Here is a 16,311-nt window from a genome sequence, read left to right as displayed (position 1 = left end):
AGTATCTGGTTTATTTTATCTGTCTGCACAAGCCTGCATGCAGAGATAGATCAGATTAACATGACTGATGAAAAACATCCTCCTCTTTATCCCCTCTGACAGCAGCAACCCTTTATCAACAGTCTGAAGACAAAGTTTTCTCAGCCAGAAGTTTTCTGCCCTGAAGGTTCGTTGTTGTTTTTTTCCAGCAGAAGTTTATTTTTGCTTCAAGAAAAATCAAAACATTTTGATGGAAGATTTTTCAGCCATCCTTATGCATTAGACGTGGTGGCAGACAGGCTTGGCACATCAACATCTGCTCCTTCTCACTGGATTGAATTTAATATCTGGTGTATGAGCACTAACCCTCCCTCAGAGCTCAACAAGACAGTTGGAGAGAAGAAAACAACCTCTCTTCTGAGGGTTTCCAAACACTTTTCCACAGTGACCCTCTCATAATTTTATTCCCCTTTATTTAGCTAACTTCATAATGCCCTCCAGTGGGGTTTTGGGGAGGACAATATTAGAAATTGCAGACCAGTGAATCTGCCACTCACTGCAGCTAATACACTGCATTTATCCTCACTGCCACAGAGACTGTGGCAGCAAAAGGAGGAGAGAAGAAGAAAAGTAATTACTTCTTGCTCAGCTTGTCACCAAATCCTCTCATCAGCCCTCTCATGTCTTTCCTGGCTGCCTCAATGATTTGCCATGCTCTGCAGTCCCAGCTGGATTCAGTGGTGCTGGTGTAACGGAGTGTGAGGATGGGGAAGGAGCTGGGGGTACTGGGAGCCCCTCAGTGCTCAGCACACCCTGGGCTCTCCAGACTGTGTGCACCAAGTCCCAAGCAACTGATGTGTGAATGCCATTAGGGACTCCTGATCAAGACGTGGGATTATTTCAGCCAGGAAGTCTTAACCCAAAAGCATCCCCAGGGAGGAGCGAGGGAGAAGGGGTTTTCTCCAGAGGGTTTTTTAAACATTTGTCAAAAATTGCAGATGTTGAAGAGCCCAGTCTCCCAGAGAGGACTCAAACTCCAAATTCCCACTCAGCAGTGTGTGTCAGCCAGATGTTGAGCCAAAAGCAAAGATACTGAGTCATAAAATTAACTTAAAATTAAGCCAGTTTGCTGGTTGGTGCTGAGGTTCCCCAGAACAGCAGCATCTTCCTGAGACCTGAAATTATGTGGGATATCAAAAGCCTTTACCTGGTGCATGTATTAAATTGAAGATAAATATTTTGACCAGCACCTAATGGGCCATCTTTATGATTTTGTTCAAGACCTGCAAGATCAAAAGAAAGACAAAGAGCAAGGGCCATTTTCTTCTGAGGAGGTGGTGGATGTGGGGGACCACTGGTGATGTAGTCAAAGTATCCCACTGAACTGTCCTGGCACTGCCATTGCTGGGGTGTCATGCACTGAAACCAATGTGCCATGTGATAAATTTGATGCACTTCACACTGAAGTTGATGCATCATCTTTTATCATCTCTTCTGTCACACTCCATAGACTGGGTCAGAGTCACCACCTACTGAATTAAAAACTTCACGTGCAGTTCACAACACACCATAAATCAGCCCAAAATAGAATTAAGTGCATTGTATGCTAAGAACTCATCCATCATGCCATAAATTAAACATGGAACAAGCCTCTTAAACTGGATGTGCCCAGATATAGACTGCAGAGTCCATTGGGGAAAACATGACACCACTGAAGTCACTGAGGGCTTGGTCATTAATTTCAGTTAGCTTTTTAATCTACTGATCTGAACCAGATCTGTCTCTGTCCTGTACCAACCTGAACCTTGGGTACCCACAAACTTTTTCTGTCAGTGGCTCTCCTGTTGAGCCATGAACATACCCAGTTGGAGGTTTAGACAGAAGCCTGGAGGAGTGATGCAAATCAGCCCCCTACCCTGGGGAAAAGGCAGCAAGGGGCTGAGAGGGCAGTGCAGCCCTTGCTGGCAGCCAGCACACACTGTGGGACACACACAGCATCTCCTGTCTTCAAAGGACCTGTGCCAAAGAAGGGCCAGGCTCAAAGTCCTTGTTGATGGAAGGGAGCATCCTACTCCTAAACTCTCAGCAGAAATGCACAGGGCTGGGCCTGGCTACTGGGGCTGATGGATGCCTGACACACCCTTTTCAGTGTTTGGACTTCAAAGAAACAGGAGGGGGGCGGGGGAAAGAAGAGAAAAACAGTCTCAGGATTACATATTGTGTGAGAGCATCCCAGGCAGTTTAGCGCTCAGCAGGTGTTGTTAGTCCTGTGTGACAAATGGGAACAGGAGCACAGAGTGGATGGGTACCAGCTGCTCAAGGCCAAAGCTGGAGACTGGGCAAAGGTAAGACTTTAGAAATTCTTACCTAAAACCAGGATACTATTTTCTGCTTTTTGTTATCTGTGTTAATTTTTGCTTTTCTGACAGCACTCTTGCAGCACAGGAGCCCCCTGTCCCCTCCCAGTTCCTCAGGGAAAGGAGGAACAAACTTTCAGCTGAAGCACAATGCAGTCAGAGACATCCTTGGATCCAATCCACAGTCCTTCCTCTTATTTTTGTATTCATCTGGTCCTCTCAAAATCTGCTCAGGAGCAATTAAAGCCTGTCAGCTAGAAGCTGATGCAACTTCTATTTAATTAGCCCAGCAGCCAATAAAGATCTCATTCATCAAAATCTCATGGAAGGTATGGCTGTTATGAGGGAGGAAGATTTGTCACTTCTTCCCCAGATCCAGATGGCAGCGGAGCATCGATCAGTGATCCGATCACTCCTGCGCAGCCTGAGCAGACTGAGCAGCTGGCACACATCTGTCCAGAGAGCAGCAATGGCTCAAAACTGTGCAGGACTGTCCCACGTGCTGTGGTGGCAAATCCTTCTGGAAGCTCAGTCTTCAGATCATGACTAACTTGGGCAGCAATTGGCTCTGGTGGCATCAATAGCTTTGAAGGGCTTTTCCTATTCTGACCCATTTGGCTGCCCTACCCAGCAGCAGGAAATGGCAGAAGTGTGTAAGGAAGGCTGAACACCAGCAGGATGATTTGGGAGAGGGCTGAAGAAACATGGGGTCTCCCCAGAACTTTGCCTTTGCCCTGGGGAAGGGTTTAAGAGTCCCTCTCGCTGTGCTGCCACTCTGAACCTAAACACATAAGGGATGGCAAAGCAAAGGAGAAATCAGTACCTACAGTGATGGATCCCAGTAAAGTTTTGGGGTGCTCAGCATGTCAGAGAAAGTCTTTAGGGTGATATCCTTTTGGCCTGAAAGCTTCTCCTTAAATTGGCTGTCAGAGTATCAAATCAAAGGTCAGAACCTGACCTTCTTCTGCAGGGTTGAGATTTTCCCAGAGACTGTGCAGGGTGGCCAGGAGGATGGGGGAAGCATAAATCTGTACCTGCAAGGTCACTGTGCTGACTTTGTGTCATGAACAGGGGGGTTTCACCAGCTCAGACCTGAAGATCCTTGTGGGAATCACTTGCCAACACTGTTTGCAGCCTCACCATCACAATTCACTGAACTGAAAAAAAAGTAAATCAGCTATCACAGGATAGTTCATACTTTACAAACACGAGTGATGCTATCTTTATAATTAATGATTATGAGAAAGCAGCTTAATAGCTTGGTTCCTTGTGAGTGGCTTGATTTGTAACACATGGCAATTGGCATAAGAAAAGCAGGCAATTGGAGCCAGTTTACCCTTGGTGGGTCCAGCTGGTAGCTGCACTTCCCAAACTTTCCTCAAAGTCTTTACCCCTGGGCAGAAAAAAGCTGCAGATGTAACCCCAGTGACAGGCATGTTCCCAAACTGGGAGGTGCTTGGGGCTGGAAGGATGGGCACTTTCTTGCTGCTGCCCCACACATTTTGCAAGTTGCTGTTGTCAGTGAATCCTCCCTGGCATCTGCAAGGAAAATGCCTGTGCTCAGCCCAGGGCCTTGAGCCACCCATCTCCTCAGGAGTTATTAACAGGAACATCATAGCTGGCACATTACTGTGATTGATGCTGTATCAATCAACTGCAAAAGTGTCAAGTAAGCCTTAAAAAGAAGTGAGATGAAGGCTTAAATACCGAGCTAAGATGTCCATATTATGAGATTATTCCAGGGTTGAAAACACATGGGCAGAGATGCTGACATCCTCAGCTGTGCCCCTGTCCCTGTCCCTGCTTCTCCATGCTGGCCAAACTGGTTCCATGGGAAGTCAGAAATGAAGGCTTGCCTTGCAAACAACTGTATGCACTGTGAGTCTGTGGTTTTATTGCTTACCAAATAAAAGATAATAAGAAATACCCTCTATTAACACATTATTTCAAGCCAGGCATGTTTTTATTCTGTTTCAAGTCTGATTTGATTTGGTTTATCTTTGTTTAAGATTGATGTGATAAACTACACTGACGCTTGCCAACTTTAGTTATTCCTGCTAGTGTGACATTTGATACTTCAGAGCTCAGGTGGGAGGCCTCCTCTTTTAAGGAAAGTCTCAGTTTTTCTTGCGTTAAAACAAAAAAAAATATGTGGCCAGGTCAGTTGTAGAGAAATTTATGTATGACATTCAGTTTGTCATACCCAAAAGGCAAAAAACAAACACCTTCCACAAGAACAAACCAACCAAACAACAACCAAACAAAAAACCCCAAAACAACATAAAACAAAACTAACCCTCAAATGTGTTATCTTTTAATCATCGGTGATTTTCAAACACTATGCCCTTGGGGAGCCCAATTGACAGATTTTCTGCCAACAAAGAGTGATTTTTCTTGAGAACAAATTCACTTCTCATCTCCAAAGCCAGGCCCACACACCCGTGAATTCCTGTATTGTGCACGCAAAGCCCAGGATCAGAAGCCACGGGGCAGGGATGGCCCAGTGCCCAGGACGTGCTCTGAAGGGGATGCTTCACACATTCTTTCAGTCTCTATTCCAGTGCTGTGCTTTCTCCCAGAAGATGCCCCTGATTCCCCTGGGGATGCATCAGGCTTTCCCAGGGGCTGTAGGACCTTCCTTGCTTCACCTGCAGCCATCTACAGCAGAAGGAACCTTCCCAAGCAGATGTTGGCCATCAGCCCTTTCCATGCCCTTCACCCCGTGCTCAGACCTGGAGCAGGTAGAGAAGAAGCTGCTGCAAAGTGTGGATGTGTTTTACCACTCCCAGGACCTGGGCTCAATGTTTCCCAGTGGTTTAGACTCAAATCCAGCTTCTCCTGCTGGTTCTTTTTTTTCCATGAAGGGTCAAGGTGGTCTCTTTGCTCCCCTGCTTATGCTCAGAAAGGATTTTAAAACATTTACAGCCTGACTGACCCAGCAAGCTCAGAGCTGGCAGAGAAAAAATACTCCTTTTGCCAGCCTTTCATGTTAAGTGTCTATATATAAAATGACTATATAAACTAAAAAATTATTAACAGGTCTAAGCACCTTACCAGGCAAATCCAATTTCTTCTTTGGAGAACTGGATGGAATAAAGCTAAAAAATTTGTTTTGAGGATGAGATTTAATTCAAAGTGTCAGTGTTAGTTCTCCTACTGTAGTTGTAGGTTTAGAGAATAAACCTGTTTGCTAGCAAACAATTGTCTTAAACAAGATCATCATTAATCCTGAATTCAGCTGTCAAAAGGACTGAGACTGCAAACTAAGTGGGAACAAGGAAAACCTGGTAATTTGTTTGTTAAATATTTGTAAACTGTCATGTCAGTAATGGATAATAAGAAAATTTTGAGCCTCCAGAGCTGATGCATAACACAAAGCTTTGCTGTATTGCACCTAAACTATTATCAATAGCACATTTATTATAATAATAGATGAAAAACAAGCTTCCTGGCTGAAAAACAAGATCAATTTGAGCTCAAGCTATTTGGACATGTTCTAAATGTTGTAATTAAAATGCAGCATGAATGTTCCTTTAAAAAAAAAAAAGGGAGAAAAATAGCCTTGCTACAATTACATATGCCATCCAGCCCTGACTCAATAGCCTGACCCTGAGGGAAAAAAAAAAAAAAAAAAGAACAGGCAGAATTGTATTTGTGTCCAGTCAGACATTTCTCATCTCCAGGGCTTGCTGCAGAGCCTAAGCTAACATGACTTTTCCTGTTGGGTCAGGATCCAGCCCAGCCTTGAAGATTTGATGCAGGGAGTCAGCCCTGGTTGCACCGAGCTCCCTGTGCCAGTCAGGATGTGATCACAGCAAAGAAGCCCAGCTGAGCTCTATCTTGCTGCACAAGCAACTGCAGTTTATGGTGGAAAAAAACCCCAAAACACAAAACTACCCAAGCAACCAAAAAAAGAGATAAAGAAGCCACCTGTGTGGAAGGTTTCAGTCCTGGACCAAGTGCCTTGGGGACAGAAATGGTTGGAGTGGCTTTCTCCCCAGCAGCCTCCCAGAGTTGCAGCACACATCAAAGCGGCAGCCCCGCCTCCCACAGCAATTAGAGACTCACAGACACTTCCCGGGAGCTGCCTGTCGCCCTGGAGAATTGGACTCTCCTTTTGTTCTGATAAAGAAGTGACTAGTGAGCTACAGCAATCTCCTGGTAGCTCTCTAAATAATTGTGTTCTCTTGTGTCTTTTAATCATAAGTCCCACGAGGCTCCTAATACCACATGTGCGCTCCAAATGGGCCCATCAGCTCGGCTTATCAAAGGGACTTCATTTAATCCCAGGCTTTGATGGAGACACCAGCAGCCAAAGTCCGCCCTAATGATTTTCTAAGTTTACTTATCTTGCAGATTTGGGGCATGAAGGGCACTTGGACTCCAAGTACAGCATTGATAATGGGAAACCATGAGGAGGAAGACAAAATTGGCAAGAGCTTGACAGTCTGAATCAAGAGAAATCACAGCAGAAACCTGGAAAAACAGTGGAGACTGAAAAGGCAAAATAAATCCCGTGATTGGTGTCACCACAAGCAACAACATGAGACTGGTAAAATAAATTGCTGGAGGCAATATCTACCTCTGAGTGAATATCACAGCTGTGAGACACCCACCAAGGAGAGGCCAAGAGGAGGAAAATCTAAGCTAGGAAATGGAGAGCCAGAGAAAAGCAGGCACAAAGTGCTGTGGAGGTGGAGCTGCTCTGACCTGGCAGCATCCCCTCCCAGACAGAGCAGGATGCAGTAGGCATGTAAAACACACCTTTACACAAAAAAGTGCCTGCTCTTCCCTAAGCTCAAAAGAAGCTCAAATCTTTCAGAGTTGACCATCTTTTAAAACCACTGGGATGACTTCTCTGCTCATTTTCAGCCCAACAGGTCAGTGGACCCCAGGAGGTGCAATACAGTGACACCAGCTAAAAAATGCTGAGCAGACTGAAGCAAAAACCCAAAGAAAGGAACTAAAATCCCTGGCTTCAAGGGATGCTAACAATGAACATTAGGACCAAAGGTATCACAGATAAGGGTTTAATAGAAAAGCTAAAAGCCCAGCCTTCTCCTGAGAGAGCTGACAGGAGAAGACTGGAACAGTGTTTCACTCCTGAGCTGTAAGTGATGGATGTGAACACACTGGGGAAAAAAAAAATTTAAAAAAAAAAAAAAAAAAGGACTTTACTAGATAAAACTCAGCTGGTTCTGAAGCTCTCAATAGCCTTTAATAGTTTTCAGCTCAAATGGAAGAGGGAACTCAGAGCCTGCATTACAGAAGCGAGAAGTGATGTGGGCTGTGAGAAATGGAGCACAAAGCCCTTTGGTTACAAGCAGCAAATACAAAAAGATGGTGCAAGGGAGAAACAAAGAAATCCTCCAGTAGGGATGTAAAGGACTGTGCTGGCACCATTAGTACAGATGGATTCTTCATGGCACTATCAAAGTTTTGGTGGAAAATGGATAAAACATCTACCTGAAAACAGCCAAGGCCATTTATTTATTTTATACAGTGAATGCAGGTGGTCTAGGACAACCTTTGGGGAGAAAATGTAAAGAAAAACAGTGATATTAGCACCAAAAGTAAATCCACAACCAGCAGACAGAAAAGGGTAAAATGCAAACATTACCCAGGCTGGCTAATCCCCACAAAAGGACTGACTGGTTAAAAACATGTCAAATCCTTGGTCTCATGAGTGCTCTTTGGAGAGGTGGAGGACCTGAATCTGAGGAGAGCTTCCAGGAAGGTGCTTGTGGGTGGGGAGAGTGGGAAAGCCCAAACCTTCCCTTATTCCAAGTGATGAGATGGGGGGACTGCACAGCTCCTTGGCCATCCCTGAAACAACAGGGCACTGATGACACTGGCTGTGCTGAGAAAGGAGCGGGAACACACAAATTAAATACCCTCTATGGAAAGAGGGAACTGTCTTCTCTTTGCTCTGCAGATTTTGGGCTGTATAAAGTGTCAGGAAGCAAAGCTGGCGCTGACAGCCCATGACTGACACACACTGGGCTGGCCAGTGCTGGACCCGGGAGCTGCAGCCCCCAGAGAGGCATTGGAGCATCCGTGGAGCTCAGGGCACAGCAGGAGCTGGACTGCATGGCCTCACATGAGGGGAGCCACTGTGACTGACAGCACTTTGTCTTTTTGAAAGACAGCAGCTCCTGGTGCCTGGTGGTTCCTGCTGGCCTGTTACACCTCTAACTTGGGCAGGAAAAATCCATATTGGTACAGCACCTTTGAGAGGTTTCTTTCTTTGGTGAGGACAGCATGAAGCTGCTTGGAAAGTGTTTTGATGCACAGGTTAAACAGAGAAAGAGCCTGAACAAAGGCTCCCAGCAGCTCCAAGACTTGGGTAGAGTCAGAGCTTCAAGGAAATTCACTTCCATTTGAAGAAACTTAATTTGTGAGTGGTGCACAAACACAGCAAGGTCTGGGAGATGCCAGTTATTACCCAAGACCTGGTCACTGGGGATGGACAAGTAGACCAAGAAGGAGCAGAAAGTGCCCTGCCAGGATGCAGCTTGCTGCTCCTCAGCCACAAGATTCAGAAGCTGAAGCCTGGCAGCACATGGTAATACACAGGGATGGGACAGGGCTCTCAGCAAAAAACACTGACACTGACTTATGTCAGGCCAAGCCTGGAATGGCCACAGAGCCAGCCCCACTGACACCAGCTGGCACTGGTGACAGAGGAGCTGCCCCTTTCTACCAGCTGCTGTTTCCATGCTGATGGCAGGTCTGTGATTGCAAAGGCAGCCCACTGACCACACACCACTGCTGAGATGGACACAGCCTGTGTGGCTTTCTCTCACTTCTGTGCAAGAGACTCTGAAACTGGCTGGCAGGGCAGGGCCATAAATGATGTGTAAACAGGCTGGGGCCACAGGCAGCACCAATGGATGCTCCAGGGCTGGTGACAGCAGTGTGTCAGTCCAAAAGTCCCTGTGGCTTGACTTGGCACAACACAAGGGCTGACTATGGGCAGCTAACCAGGCACAGGACAGGTGGGAGGGAGATGCTGGACAACCCCTGTCAGTGCTCTGAACTGATTTGCTTGCAGAAGATGTGTCAGGGCATACAAAGCCGTGACAAAAAGCCAGAGGCAAAGCAGCCAGGGCAGATACTGTTACCACCCAGACATTTGGCTTGGCGTGGTCTCTGCCCAGACACAGTTCTCCTGTGGGTCAGCAGCTTTTCTGGATGCAGGAAAGTGGGCAGCATTGTCCAGGACAGCTCCAAACAAACACAATGGTGCTGCCAGCCAGGAGGCTGCATGAGTGAGGAACAAGCAAGCTGCTGAGGGCTGGCAAAGTCATCAGGGAGAAGTGACTTGTGGGGAGGGAAGATCAGCATGTGGGACTGAGGGGGCTGACTGCTAGCAAAGGGAGTCATTTGGAGCTAACCTGGGAGTCTGCAGCAAGAGGAGAACCAAGCTGCAGCTTGGAAAGGGTACATGGTGAGTTAGTTCAGCTTCTTTTCCTTACACACATGGCTAGATCCATCAGGACAGGCCAAGCAGACTGTACAACGTATGCGATGACAAAAAATAATCCAAAGAGAAATGTTTGCTTGATTTGTGTATCTTCATCTTGGTTGCCAGTTGTCACATTGGTGGATTCCAGCTACAGCTCCCCATTGCTCTGACTGAATTGCTAAATTCAGGTTTACATTTTTACTTTCTGTAAGCACATTAGAATTTTAATTAAGCACTAAGTTAGTGTTTTAGCAGGTTTTTGAGACTTTAGCTATTTATCTTGTTGATTACAGTTCTCTCAGGTCCTTAGTTGTGGCCTAAATTTAGAGCAATTCTGACTGACTGAGCCCTGCAGGATAACTGCTACAACTATTCATTAAAAACGAAGAGATCAGAGCTGATCAGCAGACTGTGGGAGCCTGCTGTGTGGCTGCTCTGCATCCTGACAGTCTTCTGATCTACAGGTGCTTGGGCCAGGTTAATGCTGATCTGCTGGCAAAACACAGCATGAAAGACTGAGAAGATGCAGTAGCTCCTTGATACAAAGCTTAATAAGAAACTGTTTCCCTCCTTGTTATCCACCTGAGATGGTGAGGAAGGGGGGATTTTAAGCAAAGCAATTATTTTCTTTCATGCAATTTTCCATTAGGCAACACGAGCCCTTCTCAAGGCAAAATGTTTGTGTCCCCCATTTTTGTCACTCTGGGGAGCACTTTGGAGGAGATGAACGAGGGTCCCTGCTTTACAAAGCACATGGGAAGCTCCCTCAAGGAAGCGATGCCACAGTTCATGTTTATCCAGCTTCATGTGGAACTTCGGGGCTTTTTTTCTAAATTGCTGGAGAATTCTAAAGGCCCCACATTTACCAGTACATGAGAGGTTTATCACACACATGAACATGAAAGACTAGCTATCAACAGCTAGTGAATCCAGCTATCAACATGGAAAACCCTGGCCAGATCTGTCAACATCTGGGACCAGACGCATCTCTTAAATGCTGCTTTAGAATTGTATCACAATAACAAATGTAGTGATAATGAAATGCAGAGTCTGGGACCATCCAAAATTCAGCATGTGGTATTTGCCATGGTGCTGCTCTCCCAGGTTTAAGCAGCTTGTGCTAGAAAGTGGTTCTTGTAGCTCAGAAAAGAAATTCAATGCAGAGGAAAAAAGAGATTATCCTTCTTTATATGACCCTGGCTAAAACTTGTTAACCACCCCTAATTGTAGCTCTCCCTCCTGTGCTAATCACATCTGTAATAACATTCAGCTGCTTGCTCTGTTCCCATGGCTAAGCCAAGGTGGTGGCTCCCAGGGATGGTGGGGACATTGCCAGGGTAAAACCACCTGCTCCTCTCTCTGCTCAGTGCAGACCCACCAGTGCTGGTCTTCATGCTGGTTTTTGCAGTACTCTGGAATGCCAAACCCATTTTCAAACCATGGGTGACCATCTCCAACAATGGCCCTTCACCACCAGCTAGGAGGGTGCTCTTCTGAATTCATCCACTTTTTAATCATCTGAGATTTCCTCTTCTCTCTTCTCATGTTCTCTGCAATTAATTCAATGTAACTTCAGCTGTTCATTGAGGATTTGGGAAGACCTTGATCAAACAGCCCTTTGTTTCCTCCCTGCCCATCAGTCTGCAGCTTCCTTGCCTCAGGCCAAAGCCAAGTAAAGTGAAAACTTTTTCTTTAACTCGTTTACATTTCCCTTTCCCAATAAAAATCACATCTATTTGACTGCTCAGTAAACCACAACTTCCACCAGGGCCAGCCCTGCCTCAGTCTACTTTGCCAGGCCCCATTTGAGTATCCAGAGAGGAACCAGCTCCTGACCTGGCCAGGCTCCTGCTTCCCAGAGAGTGGTGAAGCACACACCAGCTGCATTCAAGTCTGTCCCATGCAGCCCTCCTGGGGCTCATCTTCTGGAATTCTGGGATTGTGGTGAAAGGAAGATGGAAGAAAGGAGAGATGCAAGCCCTTTGAGCTGCACAGAGAACTTGCTACCTAAAGGCATTTGACTTCCTCAGAAAAAGGTAAATTTAAGGAACTGACAGCAATGTTATTTTGCTGAGTTTGAAATCTCATTTTTATGCTTATCTCATGCAAAACTGGAAATAACACTGGTCACACTTACAACCTGCTAAGGGGAAAATTTGCAAGAGCCAGTGCAAATGAATTTTCTGCACAAAATTCTTCCTCAGAAAGCACCTTTCAGAGAAACAGATAAACACACATACTTGCAGAGCAAAGCCAAACCCCTGCAATCTCCATTAAAGTTTGTGCAGCAACACATCTACAGGTCTCCACCACCTCTTCCCTGTCCCTCAGCTGGAGAGGATAAATCCTGTAGGTCAGTTGGAGTGAGCTTTCCCTAATCTGTGCCAGGGAAAGCTTCACCAGCAGCTGAGCATCTGCAGTGACAGGTGAAGCTGGACAGGTAGCAGTTTGCTATTTCTCTATAGAGGTTCATTCAACTTTACATATGCTATCACTACTTTGGATCCTCCCTGTGATCCTAAACCAAAGAATTGTAAGGAATAAAGAATATTTTTCTAAAATAGGGTATGAAGAGCTGAGCATGGCCCCATCTCTGAGGTGATAATATGGAGGAAAAACCCAGAGACCTCATTACTCTATGGAACCAAGTCCCAAACCTTTGATCCAGTCTTGAGTCCATTTGAAAGTGATGCAAGGCCTCCAAGGATGGAGTTGTGGCTCTAAAACTGGAGAAGTGCTAGGCTGAATGTTCTATTTTTCCACCTTCTCTCACTACAGAAGGGGCAGCTCATTGTTAGAGCCCCCAGCCTGCTCCTGGCTGGTTGTGAGCATGCCAGTGGAAATCCCTCCAAACTGCTGGTGCATTCCAAATAAATGGGTCCAATTTAACAAAGCTACAACAGCAGCTGAAGCAGTGGGGAAGGATCATACCAGCAACCAAGCAGGCAGATCAGAGAAGGGAAAAACTTCCAATAGGTGATGATGAGCAGGTAGGAAGAAGTAACCAGTTCATCTCTGAGAGAAATGTGAACAGAGCCTCACAGTCCCCCCAGCAATTCCTGGGAGGGGCTGCAGGAGCAGCCCCCGGCCTCATGTTAGCACTTTATTTATAGCATTGCCTTCCTGTTCATATCTTCCCAACTGTGAATTGCAATTTTTCCTTCCCCCAGCATTATGGTGACAGTTTGGAACGCGGAGATGTTTGGAAAGGGGCAATTTGGCATCAGGAGTCTAAAAAGCAGATACAGATGACATCCTAAATGTATCTTTTATGAGTTTGGAACGATTCCTTTAAATTAAGCTCAGAGTCTGTGACAGCTTCTGGTAGTGTCGCCAATAAGGAAATAAAACAAAAAAAAAAAAAAAATCAAGAGGTTCTCAAGCATATGTAGTCTTAGAGATCTGGAGACCTTGCTTTCCCTCCTGCAACTTTGAACTGCTTACCAATGCTTCCCAAGGAAAGTGCTTCAATAATTTTAATTTGTCTCTACACCACATATGCCCTCGAACCCCAACATACTTTTAAATTCAAGGCTTATAAAAAATTAAATGCTCCAATAATTCTAAATTGTGTTTGTTCAGTGTTACTGGAGCCTGTCCATTCCTTTAGTTTGGGGATTTTTGTTTTGTTTGCAGTGGGTGGAGGAAGAAATGCTTTCTCTTAGTGCTTCAAATTGGAAGCCAGTCAAACAGCATCACAGCAGAGTGATTCAGCAGCCTCTGAGCCGATTCACAGTGTGTCATAAAATGGGATTAGGAAAACAACAATGCTTGGACGAGAAAGAACCCACACAAAGAATCACAGCAGGAGAACAATACCAGAAAGAACAGAGGGGAATAATCCTCACTTGGCTTCTGAGAAGCAGGTTGGATGACCTAATTGGTGGCTTTCAATGCCCTTCATTCTCCATGGAGTTGCAGGGTTCAGCTGCCTGGATCCAGCCACCACAGCTTAATAAATGTTTCTGCATGGACTGAACCACCCCGAGTGTTCCTGCGTGCACATCTGCAGCCTCTTCTCATTTATCTGATGAGACCATGGGCCCCCTCTGGCACAACCCCAGATGCTACTTCACAGCAGGCAGGAGCTCATGCAGAACAAGTGGTGAAAGACCATGCCCACTTAGGACGGGAAGCAGAGGGAGCAATCTTAGGCTGTGAGTTAAAACCAAAAAGCTGTGTTTTGTTAGTGTTACTCAAGAAGATACACACACACAGTGGCAGCACATCAAAGGAGCTGAGGTGGTGTCAAACTAAGTGTATTTCCTAGCACTGTCCTGAACAGGAATTAAATTAAACATGTATTATTTATCTCCTGAATCAAAGTATCAGCAACCACCTATGGCCAATGCCAAGATGGAAGAGGAAAGCATAATTTAAAACCTATTCTCTGTGAACCTGAAGATCCTATTGACAACCTTGTTTTAAATTAGGCCAGACCTGTTACAACTGTGGCCTTGAAGTGACAGAGGAAGGCAGGGACTCTCTCAGGAGTTTTACTAGATCAGCAGTGGTTGGATTACTCCTATGCAGAACATGAAATCACAGCTTCACGCAATTGAGGAAAATCAGACAATTATATCACAATTCCAATAAAATTGCTATATCCAAAGTCTGGTAGAGACAGACAAACAAGTAGGAAAAAGAAAAATCTCATATGCCATGGTCTCCTCTTGCAGACTGAAAAAATGATAAAGTGCATCCTTGTAAATAACTCACTGCAGGATGCCTGGAATTTTATAGAAACTACTGCAACTTGTCTCCCAGTGGGGAATAACTGAGGCATGAGATAAGAAATCAGCTATATCCTAACTTGCAGTGACAGGTGCTGTAAAAGGAAATGCTCAATAAAGGCTTAATGTATAGGAAGATGGCAAATAACTGTCTGGAATTCTGAAATAAGAAAGCATAAAGCAATTCTCTAATCATGTCTAATCAAAGAACACCATCAGTTGTTAAAAACTTCTAGGGGAAAAATGGGAGAGGTGGCAGCATGCTTGTCTTCGTCAGCAGTGTTTTGGGAATATTTTAGCCTGCAGAATTTAATTCCCTGTTATTACTTCTGAGCCTGAAGGTGAAAATCATAAATCAGAACCATTCATAACATGCAATAATGGGATGAAATACTCATAAGGAGAGTTACATGATGAAATCCTTTGGGATTGTGTGTAACCCTTACAGTCCTTGATGATAGCATTAAAAATCCTTCAGTCACTAACATCTATTCTTCCCTAATTCCTATACTAGTTTTTCCTTTCTTCTTTCATAACATTTCCAGATTTTTGTGTCATATGGCATTCCTTCCACCCTTCCTACCTGCTGCCCTAAATATATGTTTAAGGCAAAATCATAGGAAAGCATTCCATGCTTAAAAAGATGGGCAGGTTTTAAATTACACTGTAATTACTAATAAGGGCTTTTAATACCTGAGGAGCTTTCCCAGGGAGTTTTGTTCTGATTTCAGGACCCCCATTGTTTTTATATAGGGCCATTTGGTCCCATTTATAAGGTGGTTACATTTTGAGTAACAAAGACTGCAATGCTCTAAAATAAAATAACTCTGTCCCCACCCTTCTTTCACCTTCTCATAACTGAGTTTAAAAACAGAAATCCCAACCCATGATTTGTTAGAGCTTTGTTTTCTGAGTAACAAGACCAATCATGTTTCCTCTGCTTGAGGTCTCTCTCTTCTCTTCCTTTTCTTCTAGGTCCTCTGGATCCACACTGACATAGAAATATCCCATGATGGAGAAAATAATGCACACAGCAAAGAGGAGAACAGTGAACAAGACAAATTCAGCCCACTAGGAAAGAAAAAAGAACAGCAGGTCAGGAGACCCCAGACTCTCAGTCCGGAGGATATCTCTGCACTTTCAAGTGCTTTTTAAAGAGCTGGATGAAAATTATTTCTTAGTTTCCAAAATGGCTCACAAGATAGAAACTTTCTCATCCTGCTTTTCTGGTAAATGCTTGTACAAATAATGTGATTACAAATATGTGATACCTCTTGAAACAAAACAGATTGAGTTGGTTCCATTAAATCTGTTCTTACAAATCTGACTGGAACATACCCACCTGGGCTTTTTGCCTACAAGATTCTTTTGGGGAGGCAGATTTATGCTGGCCAGAAATAAGCCCCAGTTCACACCTTCATGGCATCATCCCAGAAGTTTCACAGCCTGAATTTAACTACCACGACCATCTCTGTCAGCCTGACATCTCAGGGATGTCTCAGGCAGCCTGGCAGGATTCCCCAGGTGAGACCCAGAGGAAGAGCTGAGTGCCCACGGGTCTCGTTTCTGGGGAGCACTCAACGTGTGGCTGCCACTGTGTCCAGGCTCCAGGTGCAGACACAGCCAGTTTGCCTAGAGCTGAGCTCCAGCAGCATTACCAGCACAGGTCAGGTACTTCCAGCCCTTGGAGGGCCAGGGAAGGCCAGTGCTCCCCAGGGGAGCTCCACTGAGGGCCCCACAGAGCAGGGGCAGGGGGACAGCTCAGAGTGAGCTG

General features: G+C 45.2%; 1 protein-coding gene across 8 annotated transcripts in view; it reads right to left on the bottom strand.

The window, feature by feature from the left end:
• Window positions 1-4,496: 4,496 nt before the first annotated feature.
• SLC15A2 (solute carrier family 15 member 2) overlaps window positions 4,497-16,311 on the bottom strand; it is a 61,689-nt gene continuing 49,874 nt past the window's right edge. For 6 of the 8 annotated variants that reach the window (XM_077181646.1, XM_077181647.1, XM_054636495.2 and 3 more), the window contains one exon: window positions 4,497-15,608. In XM_077181646.1, the coding sequence (XP_077037761.1) occupies window positions 15,432-15,608 (177 nt within the window). In that variant the 3' untranslated portion in view covers window positions 4,497-15,431. The remainder of the gene's footprint in view (window positions 15,609-16,311) is intronic. The other 2 variants (XR_013183093.1, XR_013183094.1) reach the window with 1 other exon arrangement.

This window comes from Agelaius phoeniceus, chromosome 7, assembly GCF_051311805.1.
Source record: "Agelaius phoeniceus isolate bAgePho1 chromosome 7, bAgePho1.hap1, whole genome shotgun sequence".
Classification (NCBI taxonomy): Eukaryota; Metazoa; Chordata; class Aves; order Passeriformes; family Icteridae; genus Agelaius; species Agelaius phoeniceus.
This window is presented reverse-complemented; position numbering and strand designations above follow the sequence as displayed.